This window comes from Puntigrus tetrazona, chromosome 5, assembly GCF_018831695.1.
Source record: "Puntigrus tetrazona isolate hp1 chromosome 5, ASM1883169v1, whole genome shotgun sequence".
NCBI lineage: Eukaryota > Metazoa > Chordata > Actinopteri > Cypriniformes > Cyprinidae > Puntigrus > Puntigrus tetrazona.
In genome coordinates, this window is record NC_056703.1 from 14,464,304 (window position 1) to 14,490,925 (window position 26,622).

Below are 26,622 nucleotides of genomic sequence, written 5' to 3' on the forward strand. Positions count from 1 at the left end.
CTCTTCCAACATGACTATGCACCAGTGCGCAATGCAAGGGCCATAAAGACATGGATGACAGAATCTGGTGTGGATGAACTTGACTGGCCTGCACAGAGTCCTGGCCTCAACCAATAGAACACCTTTGGGATGAATTAAAGTGGAGACTGAGAACCAGGCATTCTCATCCAACATCGGTGTGTGATCTCACAATTGCACTTGTGGAAGAATGGTCAAAAATTCCCAAAAACACACTCCTAAACCTTGTGGACAGCCTTCCCAGAAGCGCTGAAGCTGTTATAGCTGCAAAGGGTGGACCGACGTCATATTGAAGCCTATTTATTAGGATCAGATGTTACTTAAGTTTATATGCCAGTCAAGGCAGGTGAGCGAATACTTTTGGCAATATAGTGTGTGTATGTATATATAAGTTAGAGGAAAAAAGACAAAACATTTACCTTTATTTTAATAAGGACGATAGAGTGTACATTTAATTATAAATGCTAATTATGCAAAATCAAAGTTCCCAAAAGTGTTATACAACAGCCAACAAGGACCAGTATATGCTGTGTTTGAGAAAAGAAATCACAACTCTACACATGATGATAAAGATAAGCTAGATATGAGTGTTCTTGTGATGTGCACAGTGTTGAGTCATCTGCTCGGGGAGCTGCTGCTGATGAAACTTTGCACAGTCAGGGGAGTTGATCTGTATTGAGGTGGAGAAGAGCCTGAGGGAACAGAAGATCCTCATTAATCCCATATAATAATCCTAGACTCCAGTTCGTCCTCTGTCTCTCCATCGACCTACATCTGCAGCTATTATCAGATTGCGGTCACATTTGTACAAGCATTATATACGTTTGGTTTAACAGCGTCTGATGTTTTTCTTTTCTGGCTATAAAAAATTTAAAAGGTCATGATTTTCTTGTGTATGTTTTGCAATTAACTTAACTTGTTTATTTTTAATATTGCATATTATAATAGTTACATAGCCAAAACCTATACTTAATTTCAGGTATGAGAAGTGCATTTTGCAGTTTGACCATGAGAGGGCAGGACATTTTCATGAACTAAATAACATGTACCTGAGAAGCGTCGGAGGTTCTGGTGTTGTCCACTAAGACTGGTTAACGTCATTTGACTCTCCATGTGATGTCATCACAATTATAAATGCTCATATCAGTGTCCTGATTGCACAAAAATTAAATTATGAGTGCCATGTTTGAAATGTATCGGAAGATACATGTAGGGTACCTTAGAGAAAAGCAATTCCTAACTTACAGCGTTTCTCCCAAACCTATTTAAAAAAAATATGTAAACGATGGTAACATCAAGTAGATGGCAAATATAATTATATGCAGTTCACTGTTTTGTACTTAACAGGTAACACAATATCAACTGTTGGCAGAATATGGGATTTACTGGCAATGAACAAGCTGATAAAAACAGCAAAAGGAGCACTCTGACATGAAACCTTTATTGAATCAGTACATTAATAATAAATAAATTTAGTAGTATAAATGTATACATAAACTACATAGGATAAACCCACTATTGAATCAAGGCATAAACCTTTTGTAATTTGAAATATGATAAGGTTGTGCATACAAGGTGTCCGATTGGTCATACAAGACTCATTATTGTCTGATTTTTTGTTTAATAATTGAGAAAATGTAATAACATTATTTATGTCCCCTTCCAAAGTGTCCACTAAATGAATCCTTGTAACAGCACATAATGAACAGAATGTTACGATTGTGTTTAATATTGCTAATTAAATTAGCTTATTTAATTCCTATACTAGGGTCAATTTAATTATATTATTTTTTCTTTTCTTTTATTTTTTTGCTAAGTTTTCTGTTCATCCAACAATTTCTCGCAACAAAAACAAATATTTTTATTTAAGTGTACCGTATTAGCAGAATGTGCCCGTTCCTAAGCATCTCACACTCTCAAACAATCCATTCACATCTTTCAACGGACTAACACATTGGTTAAGATCTTTATCAAGCAAACTGCTAAGCAAAACGCAGAGAGACAGTCACCCGTTTCATCCCATCAGAGAAGAGCATCTACAGAACGCATCTCGCGCACACCAATCATGACAATGGGAAGGAATCGGACAAAAACAAAGTTAGGTTGTCAGACAGGCGGATTGGGCAATAACAAACCTCCCACCAATTCTACGGCGAGTCACGAGAGTTCGAACTTTATCAGTGTGACTGGGGACTTCCAGAGCACGAGGAAGCGCTCTGCCGTTTAAAAAAAAAAAATAACCGACGCTGCTCGCGCAACATCCGAAACGTACGGCCTCTCGGAGGATTTCTGGGTTATTTTTGTACTGATACATTTGACTATGATACACGGTGACCTATTCAAGCAGATAGAGGAAGCCAGTCAGCTAGCGAGCTGGCTAACTAAACTATCCGAAGGGGAAGTGGCAGTAGTCATCGTTTAAGAGTTTCGCTAGCGTAGCTTCCGCCCAACACACCCACTTTTTCTGCCTGTTTGTTGTTCACGTTGGTTTCAAATAGCCGGGACTTCAACCAACTTCGGCTTTCTGCCGCCCACAAAAGCATGCTTTGGCTGAAGAGAGCGTTTCTCCGTTGTTGTTAGCCAGCTAGCGAGGCGAATGGTCTCTCCAGCTCCCGTAATATAGGCTCGTTAGCCCGCCGCAACTGGAGTCGGCCTGAAAACACAGCAGCGTGGACGCTATCGCTCGTGCTGTTGTCACTTATTAACGACACAACGCTGCCCTGACGGTTTACTTCTATGCAGTTGCTTCATCGGGCTTTGGATAAAATAAGGAAGCGTTCAGCTACGCCTTTCTGTGTCCCTTGAGCACTGAAGTGCCTGGCGCATCTCGGGAGAGCGGCTCTCTCAGCATGCTGGACAAAAGAGCGGAGATGAGCAGATTGGATTTTTAAGCGTCTTTAGAGTGTTTGGAACTGTCCGTTTGGGGAAGGCGGGAACACAAGAGGCAAGAATGAAGAAGTTTTCGCGTATGCCGAAGTCAGAGAGCGGAAGTCTCGGGGGTGGGTCTGGATCTGGTACTGGAAGCAGCAACTACATCGGGAAGGTGTTTGCTGTCGGTCGATACCAAGTGACGGTGGAAGAGCTGATCGCTGAAGGTAATGGGTCCATTTGTTTGGCCACACATATAACGATGTTGCAAAACTTGCCGGTGAAGATATGAGCCCCCCAAACCCCCCAGACATGTTACATAGAACCATAAGCAGTTCAGAAAATACCCTATGTATTAATCAAGGTAAACACGCGGTTACTACAAGCTGCACCTCGCCATATGCACACTTTATTTTCTTACAGTGATTTTGTTTGCCATAAAAAAGAGGAACTACCTTGGTGCTCGCTTTTACTTCCCATAAATTCAAAGGCAGATGCTTCCATATAATCTGATGCCATTTTTTGCCTTTGTCACTGTTAATGATCACATGATTTTGGATCAGGAGGTGTGGGCTGACCCTAAACTTAATTTCATGTTTATTGCAGACAAAAAAAACCCTGTCATTGTCTTTCATCTTGTCCTTGTTGTACTTTAAGCAAAAGATTGTAGTGAAAGCTCAGGCCTTTTCAAACATGCACTTGTTTTACTTCCCTTAAAAATCTCAAGTTAACTTAGCACAAAAATATATTTGGAAACAGCATTCATCACATCTTCCTAGTACAGGCCACTGTAATTTTTTTATTTTTTTTTGGTTACAATTTGAGAAGCTTGATGTCTTCATGATTATCTCTAGCGCAGTTATAAAAGTCTCAGTTGCACATTTCGTGTTTTTAACATAATTTCAGTATATCATAGTGTTTACTGTATGTTAGCTTGATCATTCTTACTTGTAATGTGACTGTAATACAAGTACTAAGTGTTTGTTTCCCATGCAAATGTTGTCAGTTCTATGAGTTTGGCTGAACAGCAACTTGGCAGCTTCAAACTTGCTGACTGAACACAATTATATAATTTGCCGTAGGTGCAAAAGTTCACCTTCACAAACAACTGTTGAGTTTGAAATGTGTTTTTAACTTTGCTTTCCACTGGGTTGTTTTATAAAAATTTTTACGTTATCTCATCGTGTGGTTACAATGAACTTCACTTTATTTTCTTATGTGAAACGCAACAGAAAGTTTATTGGTAGATAGTGAATTTTTCTGGCGAGCGTTGACTTGAGTGTACAAGCTAAAAACATTTTTATTTTAGCGAAATATCCTATTTTAAAGTAAGTCATACATGTTTTTAAACTATACAGAGGTGACTAATTCATTAGATATTATTCATTTCTTTTGTGTGTGTTATGCATGGGCATATTTTCAGTACAAATAACATCCAATTTAGCTGTAGTCAACAACTCAACAAAAGACAGTTATGTTTTGCATCTGTATAGTTAACTTGCATCTTAAATTGATAGTCATAATTTACTCAACCCCATGTTATTTTAAATAACATATGTTATTGTGTGGAAAAAGACTCTATTATTCTGCAGAATTTCACAAAAATGTAGCCTAAATAACAAACAAACAAAAAAATCATATCCACATTAACTGCATGCAAATAGGTAGGTGGTTTGTTGTACTTGATCAACTGTTAAAAAGGGGTTGCAACAATGCAGCTCATCATCCTGTGATGGAAGTTGATTCTTTTGTGTTTGCTTGTTGGGCCTGACAGTTTGTCCCTCCTGCATGATCACAATGCTCCCATTATTATTCCAATAAATAATTTCAAGCAACTCATTAGAGACAGCTGGGGAGTTTGGGTAAGGGAGTACATTTCTGGATGGGAGGGCATGATTTCTTTACAGTAGCACTCTAAGAGTCTGTCTGTGTGATTTGTTATATAATGATATATGAGGCTCTTAAATGGAGCCGCTTTTACTTTTGATATTGTGCAGAAGTGAAATCTGTAATTCAGACAGACTAAAGATCTTTTTGTTTGGAAATTGCCTGAGTAACTTAGCGTTCTTGCATTTTAAATTCAGAATGCATCAACGAGGTTTGTGTGGTCAATCAGTGGTCAGCCACCTGCTCGCCTTTCTGTCAACAAACCTGTTCGTGACTTGGTTGTTTTGCCCGGTTTCACTTCTTAAGTATGTGACTGGCAGAATCCGCTTTGGTCTTTGATCTCTTCTAAAACAATATCTGTTGGAGTCATTTGACACCAAACTGGTTCAGAGCGGTTCCTAAGGACATTCTACTGCACTTTCGATTGGAGCATTACTGGACTGACCTTGAATGAGTCGTGTGTGGAGGTGTTACCTCACTTACTGAGCATGTGCTGGATGAATGACTGTGTTAAGAGCCACTCTGATTTTCTTATCTCCCTTACTTCTCTGCTATAGGGCCTGTTTGTCCTACTGACAGTTAAAGGCCGATGTTGAAGGAGAGCTCAGTCATCTGTCAACCCAGACATTTCAGCTTTGGTCTCTTGACGTATGTTGAAGCAGGCCTCTGTTGTGTTTAAATGCTGGAAATGGTCCTTTTAGTTTCTCAGCATTAAGTGGACGTGTATTTTGTCATATGGGTTGGCATCATTCAGTGTCAATAAAGGTCTAAACAGTCCTGTCGGTTTTATTTTTCTGTTAAGGGACGTGTTGAAGGGAAATTATTCCCTTCATTATTCTCCCAATTTTAAATTGTGGCATTTCAGAGGGGTAGTAATTCATTATTCTTATTATGTATGAATTGCAGAGTACATCACAACAATATCAATAAAGGACAGAGAAAAAATCATTGGAATCATATTAAGAATTTTTTTTTCTAGCTGATGAATGATATAAACATTGACCGCTTATCAGAATCTGTTCTGCTCTCAGAAGCTTGAGAATTTAAGATGTCAGATGCTTGAGAATAAAAAGATGATATTGTTCACTGTTTAAACGCTAATATCTAATATATAAATGTAGGGCTACACTTTTCCATACACTCTGTCCATTGGCAAGGCACACTTAATTATTGGAAAAATTCAGCATATAGAAGTTTGATTAAACATTTGGGAAAAAAGTAAAAATTAAATGCATGCAATTACAATAAAATTTTCATATCTTTAGTAAAATATGATATATTTTAAATTTCATGCCTCAGAGTTGGTGCTTATGCACAGATTTGATCTTAATGTGTACTCTTCTTACTATAGTACTCATATTTATAAAAACGTCTTTGACGTGAAAGAGTGTCATGTCAGGGTCTGAGCAGACATACACGCTTTTTGTTGTTCAAGGAACAACATTTGTTGTGCAACAATGAGACCCCAGATATGATTTTTTTGGTGATTTACACCTGGAAAATTGCCTTAAATAAAAGTTATGATTGTAAAAGGCTTGACTGTAAAAAGACAAATTTCCAGGCCTTGTCCCTGTACTGTATGCCTTTTTATTGGTTGCATGCTGTGTCTCTTTTAGTAGATGAATGGTATATTATGGTGTTACCTTCCCGTATATCTGTGTCATCTTCAGATGACATAACAATTAGCACAGTTCTCAAGTGACAGTGTGCCAGTGAATGAAAGCATTCCTTCAAAGGAACCTGCCAAGATGAAGTTTTGAAACCAGTGGGACTCTATATGCAGGCATGGTACACAGTGCCCCTTGACCCTATTAAATCACCCTTTGCTGTGTTCTGCCAATCTAATAGAGAAGTGGTATGAAAACTTCTTAGGGTCCTGGCTGCATAGGCATAAGCTGACATTCTGCCAGTGTCACATTTGAGAATGACAAAGACATGCTTGTCAGGTTTTCCACACTGTTCTGTGAGGACCCATTTCTGCCTTTTACATTTCAGCTGTACCACACACACACACACACGCGCGCACACACACACATGCAGTTCTTACACTGCTTTGAGAAAATAGGTCACTCAAGCTCTGTAAGTCAGAGTGGGGTTGGCATCTCACACCGTGTGTTGGCTCAGAAGAGTTCCTTAAGCAATTCTCTGTCAAAATACTAGTACTCTAAGATTATCTAACTGTGATTTAGCTCTAATCCCTTTGTCTAAATCAGTATGTTGCTGGTTGCATGTGGTGAATAGTCTTTGGCAACTGTTTTGTGTTTTGTCTGGCATCTGACCAGATCCACTTGTCATCCTGGACAATGCAGACTGTTTAGATGGCAAACTTATTATATAGATGTCTTTCAAACTTGATTTGTATAAGTTGTAGCAGACGAGCATCCTACCAGAACGTGCACCTTTTTTTTTTCTAATTCAAACACTAAACTGTTATTCTGTCTTACTGCTATGTTCTATGGCAAAACTTCCACAAGATGTACAAGTGGTTTTAAAAATAGAGGTTGCATGCTTGTTATGCATTGCATGGGGTGTGTACTTGTTGATATCATGATTTTGAAGCTCTTCTCTGGAATGCGGGAGCAAATGATCACACATTCCTAAAGGAAGAAAGCACAACAGAGAGTGCCTGAGAGACTCCCTTGTATCTCATTGGTGATATTGAAAGAAACACTTGTCCCTTGGACTTATTCATGAGTCTATAGTTTGTTTGAAAATGTGTATCCAATCCACTTTTATTTTAATAATGATTAAATATAATTGTTGCATATAGCTATTAGTAGTTTATCAGTAAAGTTTCCGAGTACTAATCTGTTGACCACAGGCAGGCTAAATAGGTTTTTCTTCAGCCACAGAATGTTGCCTCTGTTTTTGAACATATTTTCAGTGTAAACTACATGAAACAGTCGGTTACACATGACCATTCCAAAATATCTTGCTGTCTTTTTTTTACAATCATAATTCAAAAGACACTTTTGACAAGATATTTTTAATTATTGATTTTTTTTTTCTTGACCTGAGGCTGTGTTCTGGACCATTTTGCTGTGAAGTATGATGTGATATGACATATGACATTATTATTATTATTTTTTTTTTAATTCAAAGATTAAAAGGATTTTTATTTAATTAAAGGTATGGTATTTTTACTTGTGGATAACAAGGACACACATGTATGTATAAATATATTCCTATAACAAAGGGGGTCTATGTCAAGAATACATTAAATGCTAAATATATTTAGTAGTAGAAGGTCAGCTGTTAAAGTCTCGTAAAACTGCTCAGAGAAATATTGGTGTACTGTTAATGAATAAATTTAGCTGAATGGCATTTCTCTAGGGATTTATGTTTTTGCTAAAAATATGCAACACTTCTAAGTCAACGTTTTGTTGTACTCATCAAGTCTGTGAGAAAGAAAATGAAGACCATCTGTAAAGTTCCAAAAAGAATGTCAACCTCATGTTGCCATCAAGGAGGTTGTTGCAAAGTGCAGAATCTCTAAGCTTCTCACCAAAAGCAGACATGTCTCTATTTTTAGAAGGTCAGTCTGTACTAGAGATAAATTTGTGAGCATCATTGTGGTGTAACATATAGGACTCAAGGGAAACCGATTAGGCAGTGTTCTTTAACAGATATTTGTGAGCTGCATGTGGGTCGCTGGTGTTTATGAAAGATTCTTCTGTTAAAATAAGATATGGCTTCCAGACCTGGGGGATGTCATGCAGATGTGAAAAGAGGGAAAAAACAACAACAGGAGAACTGCTGTATTACAGTGGCATAACTTAATGTTATAAATGCATATTCAATTTCACTAAGCGTAATGTACTTTGTTTCAGTGGCTGTTTGATTGTTGATGGCATGTCAAAATCCATCCTTTTATGCCGTTCCAGAGCACTGCATAAATATCAGATTTATGTAAGATTTTCAATACTATGTGAATATTGATGTTTTTAAGCTATATTGCCCAGCTCTATTGTGGAGTCATCAGTATTTTCAGAGCTGTAGTATGGAATGACCCAGAACAAGCAAGCAAATGTCCTCTGTTTGCCCTCTTATGTACAGCAGAATCAACATTTGTGATCGTCAGCACATCAGGCCACTGGTGGGGGGTTCCATTTCTGGCTCTATTACTGGAAAGGAGAAGGTCTAAACTTGGGCTGTATCTCAGGAACATCCCTTTTCGACAAAATTAATTTGCCAGACCTTTTTATACTCTAAATTTTTTTATACTGTAAACTGATAGGATGGCAGAAGAAAAGTAATGTAGTAAATGCAAAAAAAAAATTATTTGAATCTCCATGCCATTAATTCAGTAAAGTAGGCCCTTTCTTTGTTGTATAGTTTGTCTTGCTTTAAAATCTAATATTATATTCCGTAAAAGTACTGTTACAATATAATATTGTCAACACTTCAAAAGATGGTCTTAATGTTGACACACACACAAACCCTTACTGAGCTATAGGAAGTTTAGCTTTTTATTTGCATCCTGTTGGGTTTCATCCTGTTCAGCATCCTGTTCATTTCTTCAGTTCCATTCTGTTAAGTTTCATCCTGTTCATTTTTTTTTCCAACCATATAATTAAAATGCCTGAGCTTTCCCAGAGCATATTTCTCAAACTCTTTACCTTTGTTTAGAAATGCCTAAATATGTGTTGTTGTTTTTTAAGAGTTACTGAGTTAAAGGAGCTTTAAGGAGTTAAAGAAACTGAATAATACAAATGCCCCAAGTGATTTCACCTGGTATTGCAACCAGATATTCTTACTTAAAGAGAGATCTCAGCAAAAAATAAACATTCTGTCATTTTCTCAACCTTATAATGCTCCAAACTGGCTTGAATGTTCAGAATTTCACAAACCCCAATTAAAAAAAAGAAAATAGAAATCTCTTCATATATGATCGAAATAGTGCTTTGCCTGTGCTCTTTCCATTTAAAATAAGAGGCAACTTTTTATCAACTTTTAGTCACATTTCATACAAAGATGCTGTATATAGGACATTATAGAAGTTTTTATTCTAAATAAGATTGTATAATTTCAAAATTAAGCAAAACAGAATGGTCTGACTTTAGCTTTGGGAAAGCATACTATATAAATCATCTGCGCACACACACAAAAATGAGAACACCGATTCAGCTGGCACTTATGGAACAAGAGCCATACAGTTTTTCCTTGGTTACCACTGTAAACAAAGCAGCGCTGTGATTTTGAACACTGCTTTAGTAAGCATTTGTGCAGAGGCAAGATTAAAGAAAATGCCATTAAAACGTTTCTGAAGACAGTCAGTTCCCCTCTGATATACATCCATATGTGTACCTTTTAGCAGGCACCCACACCACTCACACTGCTTCTCCATGAGCCTTCACGTGAGAAAACAGGCTGTTTTGTGCGTATGTTTTTCTGATATACCTCAGATTAACAATGTATAACTGGCCTCTTGCAGCTGTTCTAGATCACAGGAAGAAATAACTGACAATTATGTCAGAATAGCACCTGACCTATATCAGTAATAATCCAGTGTAATTTAGGCCAGTCATCAGAGTTATGAGTAGGGTTTTATGGCATTTCCTTTTTCTCATCGACAACGGCCTGCTTACACAGCATGTCTTGCCATTTTGTTCAAGACGCTTTCTGCTAGTGTCTGTGTATTTTATTGTCCTGCTTGCACATGAGATTGTTGTGTGGCTGTCTGTAGTTCATCATTTACTCATCCTTACTTCCTTCTGCAGAACACTGAAGAAGATATTTTGGATAATGCAATGAAGTCCAAAACTATACTATCATGACCCCACTGACAAAAGACATCAAAAAAATCTTTCGTTTAACAGAAAAGGTCATACAGGTTTGAAGTAACACAAGGTGAACAATTGATTGTCATTTCTGGGTGAAGATGTTTGTGTGCATTTTTGCACACTTGAGTTTAGTGATGTTAGTATGAGCCTGAACTGTTCTTTATCTGTATTAGTCATCAGAAGCATGCATCTACTTCCCTTGCTAAGTGACAAGGTGAACCCTGACACTCTTTCTGAGCTGTGTCTAAGATCTCTTTTCTGTGCACTTTATTCATACTTTGTGCTTCAATATGGTTAGTTAGTGGTACTGTTTTGGGGTATTACACTGTATAGGCAGCTGTTAATAGGTAGTCACTAGTTTGAGATCTACCTTCACAATTATGTAGCTTAAAATTATCTAATATCCTGAATAGAGATGAGGAAGAATGAGAGATTTTGCTCAAAGCTCTGTAGTAGGGGTTTTACCATATTTTTAATCCATTGAATTCAGATGAGCATAAAGACTTAATAAAATTGGATTGGATGGAGACAAATATGAATGTAAGCCCCCCCCCATAAAAAAAAACCCATAGCTGCATTTACAAAATATATATTTTCATTCTATGCTAAACTTCAGTTGTTACTCTTTAAGTATAATCCAAGTTTTTGTGTTGATTTCTATGTAACACTGTTTTTCTCCACCTCTTCAAGGTCCCGATTAGAGGGTCTCCATATGAATACATTTTCAATTCAGGGCAGCTAAACAAGCATGAGTTTGTTAGGCAACAAGTGCAGCATTGTGGGTCCTCCTTTGTGTCAGGCTCTCTCGTTCTGTGGACCGCTCCGTGACTCAGCATGCTGTTAATGAGAAAAGGCTTGCCAGTCATACGTTGCCAGGATTCATTCACCCTGGAACTGATGGGAGAAGTGTTGCGGAGGCATGGCGGCCTTCTTCGCTGCTCCTCGCCACTGTGTAGGCAGTCAATACTCGCATTCATTGAGTTTTAGAGGCTTAAGCCAGGTGGCTAAATATTAAAATGTGTGTTTATTTGTTTTTTTACTTTTTGCACGTATTTTAATAAGGAGCATTTCTTACTCCTTAAATTCACTCTGAGACTGCCGTTGTTGGTCTGTCTGGAATCAGTTTATTAACACTCATTGTTTTTTTTGTTTTTTTTTTATACAGTTTACCGCATCTTCCATGGCCCTTTATTGCTTTTTTTTACTATATCTGTGACCTTTCCTTGAATCTTTCCACAAAAAAAGATGGTGTACATCTTCCGAAGAATTAGAATTTAGCACAAAAGTTATGTGAACTATTTTTATGGAATTTTATGGAAAGTTGCTTTTTTCTTTCGTTTTGGAGCTTGACTTGCCATATTATGGAAAGAAAACAGTAATTTTTTTTTTTTTGGTGTTCCACAGAAGAAAGCCAGTCATATGACTCGAGTATGGAACAATACTGGGTAAATATGTCAGATTTTCATTTCAGGTGAAACAACCATTTAAGGTTGTCTTTCTCCTAAGGCCAGCTTTGTACACAGGCGACTGCCAACAGTGAGCCAATACCTAACTTGGCTTAAGACAGTGTTTTTCTATCATATTTTCCTCATGAAAATGCGTTTCGTGTGTTGAGCAACTGAGCAATATCAGAGGACCTAAGCTAGAAGGACATTTTGAGCTCCCTCTCATATCAGAGCAAGAGTCACGGAAGGTCACACAGATGATCAGTTGGATCTAGTGTTGATACAAAGTTCAACCTTTTCTGTCGGTTAAACTTCCAGTTTTAGATGAGGAATAAAAGTAGCAGAATGAAAGAACTCCATTACAAAAGGTGTCTTCCATGTTGTTCTAGAATGATACGTGGGCGGTAGTAATGGGTTTTAAATTGTTAATTTCCGACTCTAATTCATGGTGCACAGTGCTACCCACAACTCTCTCTGTTTAAATGGCAATGCTGTTGCTGTGTGTGATATCAACGATTTTGCTTTTCATCACCATTTTCCCAAATCCTCACCCTTTAAAGACATTTCAATAAACCCAAACATGAAACAGTCATGTTTTGTTTTATAATAATTATAATTAAATCAGCATGAATTATTTTTATTGTTTACTGCTTAGTGACAGAAGTCCCCTGAACTTTCTTCTCCATTGTGAAACTCAATGTGGATGTAAAGAGTTCTCAGTTTCAGTTGTTTAACAATTATCACTGCTCAAATGTATGAAGAACACTGACCTAATAATCACTTGAACTAACTTTTTGTTTTTGTTTGTTTGTGTATCCAGGAGGTTTCTCCATGGTGTTTCTGGCCCGCACACACAGCGGAGTAAGATGTGCCCTGAAAAGGATGTATGTGAACAATGTCCACGATCTGAATATATTCAAGCGAGAGATCACAATCATGGTGAGGATGTTTTTTTTTTTTTTTTTTTTTGATTGAGTACATCAGTACATCACATTTACAAAATCGTTTTTTGGATGTCCCCCTAGAAAGAGTTGTCGGGCCACAAGAACATTGTGCGTTATCTGGACTCAACCACCAATGCAGTTGGAGACGGTGTATGGGAGGTTCTGATTTTGATGGAGTATTGCAAGGGTAATAGAGCTTAAAAATGTATATATGTTCTTATAATGCACTCAAAACATTATCTCGGTGTGATTTTTAAATTCCTGAATTGCAAGCTCAATTGACTGTAAAAACAATTGTTGTTTGACTTTATAATCTTAAAAAGAGATACTTTGACAAAGTGAACAACTACTTTGAACAACTTGAACAGTGCAGCTGTAAATCAACAAATGAATAAATGTTTATTGTTGTTTACTCAGATTTTCACATGCATTTTAGCGATTTAATTAACTGTAATCAGAACCTAACACCCTAAATTTCCAGTATTTCTGATTAAGAGCCAGTACTGTATGGTGTACAATTTAACTAGTATATTGTATTAAAGCCTTGAATTTATGTGGTTCCTGCAGCCAACTGAATTGCAGCCAAGTGATCCAACTGTTGCTCTTGTTGGAAAAAAAACTATTACATTTTACATTTAGCAGATGCTTTTATTCAAAGCAAATAATAAATGAGGACAGTAAAAGCAATCAAGCCAACGAAGATCAACAATATTTAATGCTGTGAGAAGTACCCGTTAGTTTAATGTAGCAAGGTGTTTGTTTTTTATAATAAATAACAAGGAAAAATAAGTATAGAAATGTTTTTTTATAAAAAAAAAAAAGCAAGTAGATAAAATAGAAAGCTTTTGTACCCTTTCACAAAAGTAATACATTTGTAACATTTTGTCAAAATATTAATAAATATAAGTATTCAAATAATACTGAAATATCCCTATTCTCATCCTGTTTGGTTTCTTGATTGATTTAATGTGTTTTTGCCATCTAGCTGGTCAAGTGGTGAAACAGATGAACCAACGGCTGCATGTGGGATTCACAGAAGCAGAGGTGCTTAACATATTCTGTGATGCCTGTGAAGCTGTTGCCAGGCTCCACCAGTGTAAAACTCCAATCATTCACAGGGACCTAAAGGTACAGTACAGAAAATGCTTTAGTAAGACTACTACAGGATATTTCAAATGCCTATTTTCAATGATTTTTTTCGTTCCCAACCATTTCACTCGTTCACTACTGGCCTGTACACTACAGACTTATTTCATACATTTTTGATACCGCACTTTTCTTTGATTGTATTTGTCACATGAACAGGTAAATTGAGGTCACTCTTTGACAGTTTAGAGAACCATGTGCTGACCGTTCTAGTTTAAAAAGTAATATTAGACATGATCCTAAACCAATTATTGCTCACAAACATTAATAATGGCAAGAATTAGCAAAACACAGGCAAAGACAGGCATGCTATGCTGTGTCTGAAAAACAGAAGTGCTTGAAAGAAGCTAGGCCGCCCTTTTGGCAGAAAAGTGTGGGAACAGGCCAGTGGTGCTATTCAAATGAACACTTTTTCCCACCAGTCAAAACCAATCAGGGTCTAAAATAATTGGGAAATTAATAAACACTGAAGTGGAAGAAATGTATGTTTGGTCATTTGTCATAGAGGGATTTTCTCATATATGGCTGTTGTTTTTTAACATAAGGAGATGAGGACACCTGGTGTGTCAAGAACCAAGAAAGAGGTTAATGTACTGTAATCAATTTAAGTCTGCGAAAGACATACTATTTGTGTGGAAAATTTGGGTTTATATTTATTAAAATATTATTTCCCAGTATAACCTTGTTTTTAAAGTAGATATTTGATTGGTGTAAATTTAAGGGTAAGTTTGTCTTAATTTGTGTGTGTGTGTGTGTAGTGTATAATATAGATGTATAAAGTACTTCATTAAATTTCCTCTCCTGCTTCTGTCACTTGACTGTCTGAATTTTAGTAGTTATTATGTATTAATAACGTTCACTGACAGATGTGTGTGTGCGTGTTGACAGGTAGAAAACATCCTTCTAAATGACCAGGGAAACTACGTCTTGTGTGACTTTGGAAGTGCCACACACAAAGTTCTTCTTCCACAAAAAGATGGAATAACTGCAGTGGAGGATGAAATCAAGAAGTAAGAATAACTGAGCAGTGTGGAACTGAAACCCAACAGGAATTTTTTTGTGTGTGTTGTATGTTTTACTTGCACCGAATGTATAGTTTGAGAAAACTTCAAGCATTATTACTGCTTACTTTAACCTGGCTCTCTGGACTACATGATGCAGTTAATATATATTTAAATCTTATTTTTATTTATTCCTGTGATGGCAAAGTTTAATTTTCAGCAGGCATTAATCCAGTCTTCAAGTGTCGCACTCTTAAGAAACAATTTCTTGTATGCTGATTTGGTGCTCAATAAACATGTCTTATCGATGTTGAAATAATAAACATAATATACAGCATACAGGAGTCCTTTACATTACAAAATGTTTTAAGCATATTTGATGTTCTTCTTACTAGTTCTGGTAGCAGAAAGTTAAGGCTTTAAAATCTTTAACTATTTTCATTCTTCCCTGCTTAGGTACACGACTCTGTCATACCGTGCCCCAGAGATGATTAACTTGTACCAAGGGAAAGCCATCACCACAAAGGCTGATATCTGGGTAGGCACTGAACACAAGCTTTTCCCCAGATTTTCCCCAGTCTCTCTCTCCCTCATCGCCACCCACTCATTCTCTTTTATTTCTCTCTTTCGCTCTCTCTCATGCACAAGCTGGAGAGCTGGTTTGGTCAGACTGACACAGCAGACACAGATGCCAAACTGGTTTCCTCCATAAATGAGGCCTCTCAGGGGTGTGCTTTACAGCCATCCTTGAAATCCTGGCTTTGTTTCAAAGTTGATCCTTTTGTTGACGTTTTGCTTTGTGTCATGAAAAATCGAGGCATGTATCAGGGTGCGGTGGTACAGAAATAAGTAGATTTAGTTTTTTTTAAATACTGTACTAAGACCGAGATGTTTACTAGAGCTGAGGAGTCGTGTTATGAGCATGAGGGCCTGATGGAAAGCAGTAAAGAAAAGAGCTTCCTGATTTCTGGCGGTGTTGTAAAAACAGAAATAAGGGCCTCATGAAGGCATACTTCCTTTTTATCATGCTGTGAAAGGTAGCTTAGCCTCATTTCACAGCTCTTCCTTCCAAACAAATGCTGGACATAACAGAAAAGAAACGGTCTACCCGCATTTTCATGATAGTCCCTCAATGGAAAGGTCTCATTGTGTTAAATTTAAATGCAAATGGTCACACATCATGGTCATCGTGTCAGAACTTGCTTGGGTAGAAAGAGGAAATGCATTACAATATTTCCTGCCCATTTGCTGAATCTGAAAATAGAAAGAATTATAAGAATGAATCTTTCACAGCGTTGAGTAGCTGTCAGCCGTTATAAGTGTTGTCACAGTGCAGTATTTTCTTATTAGAGCAATGAAACCTGATGTATTGAATGTTCTTGTGTGGAATTACAGTTTCTTGTTTTCTCTCTCTTTCCCAGGCACTTGGATGCTTGTTGTACAAGCTGTGTTTCTTCACACTTCCATTTGGGGAGAGTCAAGTTGCCATATGTGACGGAACCTTTGCTGTTCCGGACGGTTCAAAATTCTCCTCGAAGTTGCACTGTTTAATCAGTAAGCAGCTTTCAGATATTCCCAAGAGATTTCAATATATTTTGTGGAAGATTGTGTAATTTGAGTGCGTGCACAAGGGCTGTGATGGAGCTTTGATATTAAGTTAGACAATAGCTCCACCCTCTGGTTGTATAGAGGTACTGGACAGTTGTATCCCAGTGCCTCTTAAAGAGATGGTTCACCCGAAAAACAACCTTTTTTCCTGACCTTCACGTTATTCCAAAGCCATATACTTTGGTGTGTTTTGTCATCATTTTTCAATGTTTTATATTATTTATGAATAACTAAATGTTCTTTTTTTTGGGTGAACTTCTCCTAAAAGTGTACTGTTAAACATAACTGTCTTTTTCCTTCTTTTTTATTTTTTAACCTCCAGGATACATGTTGGAGCCTGATCAAGAAAAGAGACCTGACATCTATCAAGTTTCTTACTTTGCCTTTTGGTTAGCTGGAAAGGAGTGTCCAGTGCCAAATCTTTTTGTAAGTTACCTCTTGCAAGTTAATTGTTGAATTTAAATCTTTGTATGATTCAGAATTCTGAGTAATTAATAAGGGTTTTTCCCCACATAGAGCTCTCCCCTTCCCACCTCATTGCCAGAGCCCCTTACTGCTAGTGATATTGCTGCTAAAAAGAGCCTGACAAAAGCCAGGTAATATTTTAGACATGTGTGACTTTCAGTTTGTTTGAATCCAAATAACCATTTGAGTATTTTATTTTCACCTTATTTCTTTTTTTTTATTAGAATAACCGATTCAGTTGGACCAACAGAAACATCAATCGCACCTAGGCAAAGACCCAAAGCTGCAAATAGTAATGTTTTGCCTTTGTCCAGCTCTGTAACTCCTGTGAAAATGACTGTATCCTCAGGTACGGTTAGCAACGGCCAGAAAGGTGAGCATTATTATGTATATTTTCTTAAAAGGTCTATTATGTGTTCTTTTTTCACTTTTGGAGACGTTAGATTTGACTGCATATGTGTGCTTGTGTCAGCTTCTGGAAATGGGCAGCAGTCGGCTGCGCAGATGCCTAACAGCAGTCAGCAGAACAGAGTGTTACAGCAGCTGCAGCCTGGGGACCTTCGACTGCAACAGCTTCATCATCATCAACAACAACAACAGCAGCAGCAGCAGCACAATATACACCATCAACAGCAAGTCACTGCACAGCAGATACAGTACATGCAACAGGTGATTAGTGGTCACTGTGATCATTGGAAAGCAGCTTTTGGCTCTTAAGTCTTTGAAAATTACTGTATTTAGTCACAATTTGTATAGCGGCTCAGTTAATTAATTATGGAAAATCCCAGTGGCATTAATAGTTTGTGTTAGAGCAGGAGCTATTGTGACAGACAGTTGGTTCTTCTTTGAATTTATCATTGTCATCTGCTTATGAGCACATGACTTTCAGTTAAACAGTAAAAAAATCTTGAATATGGTGGAACTGTTTACATTCAGCATTTTAAGTTGATAAATTCTATATTAAATATATATTATATTGCAATCATTATACTTTGTTTAATTTTTAAGGAATGACTCCTCTAATTTAGTAGGTATTACATTTACAAATTAAGCTCTATAATGTAATATGTATATCCACAATTCATTTGCCAGTATTATCTCTTGGCACTGCAGCTCTACACACACAGGTGGCGCTGTGTTCTTTTAATTTGACTATTAAAGCACAGCTGCTGGTTCTCTGGTTAATCATATAGATCTCTTCCTCTGATGTATAATTGAGCAAAACAGATGGTGTCAGATACAAGTCATGTCAGATACATCGTATTTACAAGTTGAATATGAACGCCACCACAAAGTCGTTATTGCGTGTGTGTGTGTTTTTATTTATATATATATATATATATATATATATATATTTTTTTTGTGTGTGTATATATTATATCAATCATATTATTGTATAATTGCAATAGAATATATTCAGTTTACATCACCTTCATAAGTTAAATAAAAACAGAAAAAAACATGCACATTCTTAATTTTAATATTTTTTTATATTTATAGTGAAATCATTGAATTTTATGTAGAGAAGTTAAATCGACATCTTTTTCTAACCAAAGTGACTTGAATGCACCCTACATCGTAATAACGATTTGTCAACTCGGAAATGCAGACGTCCCAGGGGGATTTGAACGAAAGAAAAAAAAAAAAATGTGGGGTGGGGATTTGTTTGCTATCCATTGGTTGTTGTTCAGATATGACAGTCAATGCAACAGAGTTAAAGGTAATTAAATTATTGAAGAATTTTGGGGCATATGTTAGTGTCACCACAAACAAGTGTCAAGTTTCTGTCAGTGATGTTTTCATTAATAATTAGGACTTAACAAAAATGAAAAAGTAGCATGGATAAATTGTTTAGAATAAGATAAATAACATGCATTTAGAAAATTTTGAATTTGTCTAATAAACTCAAATTACCAGAAATACTAAAGGTGCAGTACCTTAATTCAACCCCTTAAATTAAACGGTACATGCTTATTCAATGCAAAGTGCTCTGATGAAAACATTTACTAGTTTGTTGCTACATAAAAAAAAAACAAACATCAGTAAACTGCATGACTCTAATCACTCGGTGTATACATGTTCAATGTCTTGTCAAGAGTTCAAGCCTGCTGCCCTGAATTTTAAATGCCCTTTATGCAATGGAGAAGCATAGATTAAACTCCCACGCTATCTATTCACAGTATCATCAGGCCATGCAACAGAGCCTTCAGATGCAGCAGCAGCAGCAGCATATGCTTCAGCAGCAGCAGCAGATGATGATGCAGCAGCAGCCCATATATCAATCCCAGCAGCAACAGCAGGCTCACTACACTGCCCTGGTGAGACGCCTCGTACACCTGGAGCGTTAGTGGCAGGGCCATTTGTTTACTTTTTAAATAGGAGAATTGCCAGATTTTAAATAGATGCAGTTCTAATAAAGGAGACATTTACAAATGAATGTTGTGAAGACATGTAAAATGCGTTCAGAAGTATAATGTTGCTTTAAATGTAAATTTAGCCACTACGTGTATGTCAGTAGGTTATGTTGTATATTGTATTTAATTAATCATTTTTCTTGGAAGTCTGAAATTAGACCGTCTTTGCCTTAAATACTCATTTGGCCCCACTAACTGAAGCAGTCTTCTGTGCCAGACTGTTTCTCTATCCAAGTGAATGTAGCCCAATCATAACCGTCAATAATTCCTTTGAATTGTATTTACGCTAAAACGGGAAATGTTGTTAACTGACTTTCGCTAAATACATAATGTTAAGGCGGAGCAATTTTTAGCTCATTTTCCACCGAATGGTTACCATCTGTTTAATTTCAGATGCAATCTGCTCCATGCAAAACCATCAGGGGATTGAATGGGGTGGTGAAATCGACCGATTCTCTGTGTTAAATCGTAACATATGAGGCAATTACACTGTAGGGAAATTCGAAGGCCTCTGCGGCGCTCTTTCTGTCTGTGTCTCTTTCTATCTATGTGTGTCATCAATGCCATTTTATATAGAAGAAGCACACTTCTCTGTGTTAAGCAAAAGTTAAGGAAGGGATGATGCACAGTCTTGTATTTTGTCATTATCACAAAGTACCCTTAAGGTTTTACAATATGCAATGCTGCATATTACATCTTGCTTATTATATATCTACTCGCAAATTAATAAATAAAAATGGAAACGGAAGTGAAATATCGTTTTGCGTTTCTTGCAGGTTTTTTGTAAATCTATTTCATCATATAACTTCAAACATTCAGCCTAGCAACTACTGTATGATACAAGACACACAAAAGTAGCACCATTGAGTTTCTTTATGTCCTTTATAGATGCATCAGTACCAGCGGGCCTTTGTGCAGCAGCAGCAGCAATGTGCTCCAGTCCAACAGGTGCCCTATATATCCCCTCTAGAATTTCAGTCCCCACTGGGCTCCTATAACCCTGCAGGACCTTCTCCAGTAGAGACTCCCTTCGCTAACATCAGGCAAGCACTTTTGATCCATTATTATTATTATTGATGTACTTCTACATAGTCTGCCACTCTGAGTGAAAATCACTTTGTCATGTTGCTGTGACATAGAATTTCACAGTACACTACCATTCAAATATGTGGTGTTGGTAAGATTATATTTCATTATTTAAACATTTGTTTTTTTTAAACAATGGGCTATGCTTACCCAGGATACATTTATCAAAAAAGAAAAAATAAGTTTAGTTTTTTTATATACTTTAAAATGTCATTTATTCCTGTGATTGTAAAGCTGAATTTTCAGCAGCCATTACTCCAGCCTTCAATATCACATGACCCACCACAATCACTCTAAAATGCTGATTTGGATTATCAGTTATGAAAATGGTTGTTTAATACACATTTCATTCAGTGTTTAATCCTGTCATTATACATTACTATCACTTTATTCTCTTATTTGATGCTGTTCAGTGCTTTGACACAATCGTTATTGTTAAAAACGCTACGTCTGTTCCTTCCACTTTTGATAATTTTGCAGTATTCAAACTAACTCATCTCATTTCTCCTGTTAGAACGGCCGTGGCCATTTGTACATTTAAAGTGTCTGGCTACCAGTGTCTTTCACTTCTGGTCATTTTAATCTGTTATGCTGCTTGGAAACTGTTATTCTTTACCATATTTGTATGTATTATTTAAATTATTGATTTGTAGGTCTATTTACTGCTATTTCCCTATAGCGGTTAACACGTTGAAAATAAGTAGTCGTTTGAATAGCAATGTTACACACAAAGAACCTTGTTGTACAGTGCAAGTCAACAAAAGTGAAAAGTGCTGTGTATATAGTGACTCAATAACATATATCTCTTTAAATGTCTAACCTTTCTTTCCCTGTTGTAGTAGAAACCCAGTGTCCACTGTGGATGTCATGAGCCCTCCTCCTCAGACTGTCAGTAGCCCCCCTGATATGTCCGGTTGGAACCCATTTGGAGAAGACAATTTCTCTAAACTTACAGAAGAGGAGCTTCTTGATCGAGAGTTCGACCTTCTAAGAGCAAGCAAGTGTCTTGGTTTCTTTATGTGTCTTTGTGTTCTACGCCCTCTCCAGCAGAGGGCATACACGTCTTGCTTTATTCTTAAACTAAGAATTTCTACGTGTCCGCCACACTTCTTGCCCACAGAAAAGCCGGTAGAGCGATCTGTCAGCATGGAGGCCAGCAGCATAGACAGACAGCAGCCGGTACTGCAGCCCTCACTCCCTGAGGATCCATTTGGCTCTGTGCCCTTCCTGGCCAACGCAGGCAAGTTCTAGCAGCCGGCTCTCAAAAGGATCCTCACCAAAGTTCCCTGTTTACCGTGCTCCTCCTCTCTCCTCATATCTGTGTTCCCCTATTCCTGCTCTTCCCGACCCCTTTCTGTCTCTCTGCTCGCTGGATGTGGCCGCTCTACACCACATATTACTGTCACATCTGGAGTCCGGAGACAAACAAAATCAATGTTCCTTTTTATTCTTAATCCACTTTAAATGCATATATTTAGACAGTTACAGTCTTGTCATTATTTAAACTAACCCTGTATATCTTAGAAAGCCTCTTTTTTTTGTTTTCATTTCTCTGTTCATAAGGTGTAGATGAGAGAAAAATTTAATAAAATACTATATGCCTGGTACATGCATAGGATTAGATGTTATATACACACACACACACACACACACACACACACACATATATATCCCCTCCCCAAAAAGCTGGAAATAGTAAAATGCAAGCATAGAAATAGAAAATGTGCAGATTTAAAATGTATATGTATCATTTAGAACTATAAGCGATAAGGAATAGACTTTTAATGTTTTATTTTTATTTTTTTATACTTCACAAAACAACAGCTTTACAGCACCTTCTTATTTACAACTTATTGCTGGTGCCTTGAGTTTTTTTTTCCTACTGTTATTATTTGCTGTTTTTCAAGCTTTAATTTTTGTTTTTGTCTTTACGTGCAGTAGTAAGTTTGTGCTATGCTCTTTTCACATCTGCATTTTAAACAACATTTTAAGAAGTTTATTTTTAATTAAATAGTTTGAGGTAACTCCTATATGGTGGTGCAGTAAGTGAACTGTACTCTGGACTTTTTGTCCGTTTATATATATTTATCCTTTTTTTTCTTTCTTTTTTTTGCTCAGGACTAACATTCTATTTTTTTTTTTTTTTTTTTTTCAAACATGTTTGTATTATGCAGAGCAGAAAATGAGTTTTTCCTTTAGTTAGAAAAGAAAATGCACAAGTTTAAGGGAAATGTCTTTCTTTTTTTCTTTTATTTTGGCATTTAATTATTTTTTTATTTTTTTGTCAAAGGCATCAGGTTGGCATGATAGAATAGATTTTCATATTCTTGATCAACCTAACTTTCCACTTAACTGGATTTCCTTTTTTTTCTGTACTTCAGAGCTACATTTTGTGCTTGATAGCAAGTTGTTGATAGAAACAGTGAGTGCCAGAAGTTCTCAGGTACAATTTCTATGGACCTCAAACCATAGAAAAATTCACAGCGATCCTCATATTCACTTTGTTTACTTGTAAACATGCCAATTTTTCATGGAGTTGAACACAAGTCTCTCTCCTCCAGTGTTAAGAGTTGGCTTTAAATTCCTCATTGAGACTTGTTTTTCCTTTCTGTAATTTACTGTGAAGATACTTTAAGTTGCCAATTTAGGGAACATTGGCAGGTTAACTTGGAGTGAGGTTAGCCGAATAATCAGAAACTGTTGCATCTACAGAAGCAACTAAGAGTTGGCAGCCCTTTTTTTCTTTCTTTTGCATAATTTGTTTTATTATTATGTAGCCTATGCTAGAACTCTTTTCTGGTCACAGATGATGTTTTCCATAGAAAACGCTATGTCTAAGAATGTATGAGCCTTTTTACATGTTAACACTGGTTGTCACGCCACAGATAACGTCACTTCATTTGTTGCCGTCTCATTCATAATGGCAGCATTGAGCCTTAATTAACGGATTCATTGTCGGCGCATGCATTTAGAGGTACACGCTCAGTGCATTTAGTAATAGTTTACATGAAGGGCTTACCATAATGTTTACCGAACTTTTATTTTTTCGCAACGGTAAGTTGATATTTAGCGAATCCGTGTTCTGGATTCCTAATTTTATATACGCCATCATCTCATCACCCACTCAAGTTACTTTGCTTTATCAGAACATGTTTGGTAAATTTTTTTATGTGTTTTCTTTTTAAAGTTGAATGTGTTCGTAGCCGTTCTGTATTAGATAAAGACAGCCATTTTCAGAGACATCTTGACTGAGTGGGATATTGGTGGACAGTTAAAACTGACAGACTTGTAAACACAACTTGTATTAAAAGCCTTTAGAGCCATATTGTGAACTAAGTGTAAGCAGAACAGTTGTTGAAGACGACTGACTAAACCCACTTGCTTATACATTGGAGTTATTGGTTACATTTGTTTTTGGTCTTTCTTTTTAATTTTGTTGACGCTAATACTAAAAGTGCACAGGTGACAGTTTATCCTCCAACAGCTTTCATTTCAAGCCTTATGTTGCCTGAGAGATCATGGTACAGGAGCCTAGCTGTGTAACACACACTGTTTGTTATTTTGCATATGTTCTTATAGATGACAGAGGTTCATAGCTCCTCCATTCCTCAGTGACTTCTCATCTGTACATACATGCATACATACAGCATCAGTTGCATAAGCTGTTAATGTTCAGTCTCCAATTGACAAACCGATGTAAATACTCATGTATCATAATGTATAACTGAATGTTTCTTTATACAATGCTAATTATAAATAAAGCTTATTTAAAAGCAGTGTTATATTTGTTTTTTTGTTAAAGAGGCTCATATCAGGAGCTTTCGAGTATAAGAGGTTCTGATGTCTTCCACCTTTATGCCACAAGAGCAAGATGATCTTTCATATAATTCGCATGGCTGTCTTTGTCTAACTATTTATTATAAACGCGTACTATAACATTAAGCTAGTTCATTTTTATTGCGAAAAAGCGTAATCTTAACACCCTGTTCATGCAGGAAATTGTATATAAAGACAAAGATGTTGCAACAGACTCAAGTGAAGTGGCTGATACAAGCCACCTTTGACGCAGGCTTCTTAACATTAGTATTAAACCCATGCTGTCGGTCTGGTGAGGTTTGATTTCAATGTCAATGCTGACATTAACATCGCAATGAATGTTAAGTAAATATAACTTAAACACAATCTGTTAAAAATATGTAAAATACTCTTTTGGAACATAGCATAAGATTTTTACTCCACATGAATCTTTCCCATGCACTTTATTTTTTTGAATGGGATACTATTGGACTACCTCTTTTGATTAAAATGCGGCGGTAAAACGTCCTCAAATCTAGTACAAAAGTATGCGATTATGAATGAGGACCAATTATGTTTTTTTTTTTTTTTTTTTTTTAGCTTCCCTGTCGGTTTATACACTTAATCTGGTCTTCGGAGGGAGGGGAGGGGGCATAATAAAATGGCTAGAATGAGCATAATCTCTTTTTACGAACTCCATATGTTCTGTTTGCTTGGTAAAGTTGCGTGTAAAAACAGAGGCACTCGGACCTAATGAGGTAAGAGACAATGAACTATCGAAACATTTCACGGCCGTGTCCGTAAATAATTTGCATATATTGTGAAGAGAAAAACAAAACAAAACAATCAGCTTAGCGTCTGCTGAGCTGGGTGAAGGGAGGTCTGGGGGTAAGCTTTCAGAGCAATATGACATTTCCATTATGTTTTTATTCAAGCGAAGCAGGAAGAGGTCTGGACGTCCGCACGCTGTGGCTGCTTGTACTAGAGCCGTTGATCAGCGTGTAATCGGATGGGCCTGGAAAAGAACACTCAATAAATGTCTTCTTCTGGTTGCGATCTTCTTATATGATTAAGGATGTTCCATTATGCTTCGCTGTGGATTGTTGTATTCCACGAGGTAGGCGTGATTAGATGTGTTGTAATCCGGACTCTCTAAACAGTCTGCTCGTATATATTTTTTTCCCCCCGCTAAGCTTCGTATTTCTTTGAAAAAGCACCAGTTTCTTTTCCTCCCTCGCTGTTCGTGCCCACCCCCCGCCCCTCTTCCCCCGAGCGCTGCTCACGCCTGTCTTATGACTACAGTCATTGTAGTAGAAGTAGCTGTCGTTATTTAATTAGTTATTTAACTTTGTTTTATTTATATATTTTTGAACTTCATCATATTCATAGTACCGGGTTTGGCTAATCTCGCGCGTCGCTCTGCCAGTTTGGATGGGTCTGTCGATAACAGATCCGCAGCTCTGCCTGCTCAGCAGGGGGAGGATGGCAATGCCTAGCCATGTTGAGAATGTCAGTCTTTTGAAATTAGACAAATATCTCAATAATTATTCATGTTGACAAATATTGTGATGTGCAGTAGCAAAATGCACTCGTTTAATTACAGGAGAAACAAATAATAAATAGCGCTTCTCACGCCAGTGTCTGACGTTCCTTTTATTTTAAGAGTTGAAATGTGTCTTTCAAGTACTCGGTCAAATGAGATTTTGCAAATATAATAAAGTTGTTTCATCTCTGTCAATGCACATAGTAGTACAAATCAAATTTGTCTTTAAAATTTGCATTTGTAAAAATACTTCAGTTAAAAATGATTTAACATTAAGAATCACTAAATACATTTCTAAGTATAGTTTATCATTTTTTCCCATTTTTCTTTCCTTTATCGCTTTTAATTTTTGTAATTTAGTGCAGTCAAATTTTAATGCGCCAGCTGGTTTAGTGTTACTGCTATTTCTAATAGCGTCATGTTTTTAGTATAATGTAATGATTGTAATAGCTGTAAAGATTATGATACACAAATAATCTTTGGATCTTTAGGTTAATTCTGTTTTGGACATTTTCATTCACTTAAACCTCTTTTAGTAGGTTTGTATGTCTATTCTTAGCTTTCTTTTTAACGCTCTCAGTTGTGGCTGTTGTTGCTACAAGGGTGGAATAATAGTAAG

General features: G+C 36.8%; 1 protein-coding gene and 1 long non-coding RNA gene across 5 annotated transcripts in view; one reads left to right on the forward strand and one right to left on the reverse strand.

Moving 5' to 3' along the window:
- Positions 1 to 3,474, reverse strand: LOC122344807. 2 transcript variants are annotated; one of them, XR_006250925.1, is made up of 3 exons: positions 3,342 to 3,474; positions 1,068 to 1,169; positions 1 to 710 (listed from the first exon to the last, which is right to left on the reverse strand). It is a non-coding gene; the product is annotated as an uncharacterized LOC122344807 (long non-coding RNA). The 2 variants fall into 2 exon arrangements; XR_006250924.1 differs by lacking the exon at positions 3,342 to 3,474 and adding an exon at positions 1,894 to 2,022.
- bmp2k (BMP2 inducible kinase) overlaps positions 2,205 to 26,622 on the forward strand; it is a 26,964-nt gene continuing 2,546 nt past the window's right edge. For 2 of the 3 annotated variants that reach the window (XM_043238382.1, XM_043238384.1), the window contains exons 1-15: positions 2,206 to 3,113; positions 12,822 to 12,940; positions 13,027 to 13,132; positions 13,931 to 14,073; positions 14,980 to 15,101; positions 15,549 to 15,630; positions 16,514 to 16,646; positions 17,023 to 17,126; positions 17,217 to 17,296; positions 17,390 to 17,538; positions 17,638 to 17,834; positions 19,346 to 19,483; positions 20,468 to 20,622; positions 21,505 to 21,662; positions 21,786 to 21,905. In XM_043238382.1, coding sequence (XP_043094317.1) covers positions 2,969 to 3,113; positions 12,822 to 12,940; positions 13,027 to 13,132; positions 13,931 to 14,073; positions 14,980 to 15,101; positions 15,549 to 15,630; positions 16,514 to 16,646; positions 17,023 to 17,126; positions 17,217 to 17,296; positions 17,390 to 17,538; positions 17,638 to 17,834; positions 19,346 to 19,483; positions 20,468 to 20,622; positions 21,505 to 21,662; positions 21,786 to 21,905 — 1,951 coding nt within the window. In that variant the 5' untranslated portion in view covers positions 2,206 to 2,968. Of the gene's footprint in view, positions 3,114 to 12,821; positions 12,941 to 13,026; positions 13,133 to 13,930; positions 14,074 to 14,979; positions 15,102 to 15,548; positions 15,631 to 16,513; positions 16,647 to 17,022; positions 17,127 to 17,216; positions 17,297 to 17,389; positions 17,539 to 17,637; positions 17,835 to 19,345; positions 19,484 to 20,467; positions 20,623 to 21,504; positions 21,663 to 21,785; positions 21,906 to 26,622 lie in introns of all 3 variants that reach the window. The other variant, XM_043238383.1, reaches the window with a different exon arrangement.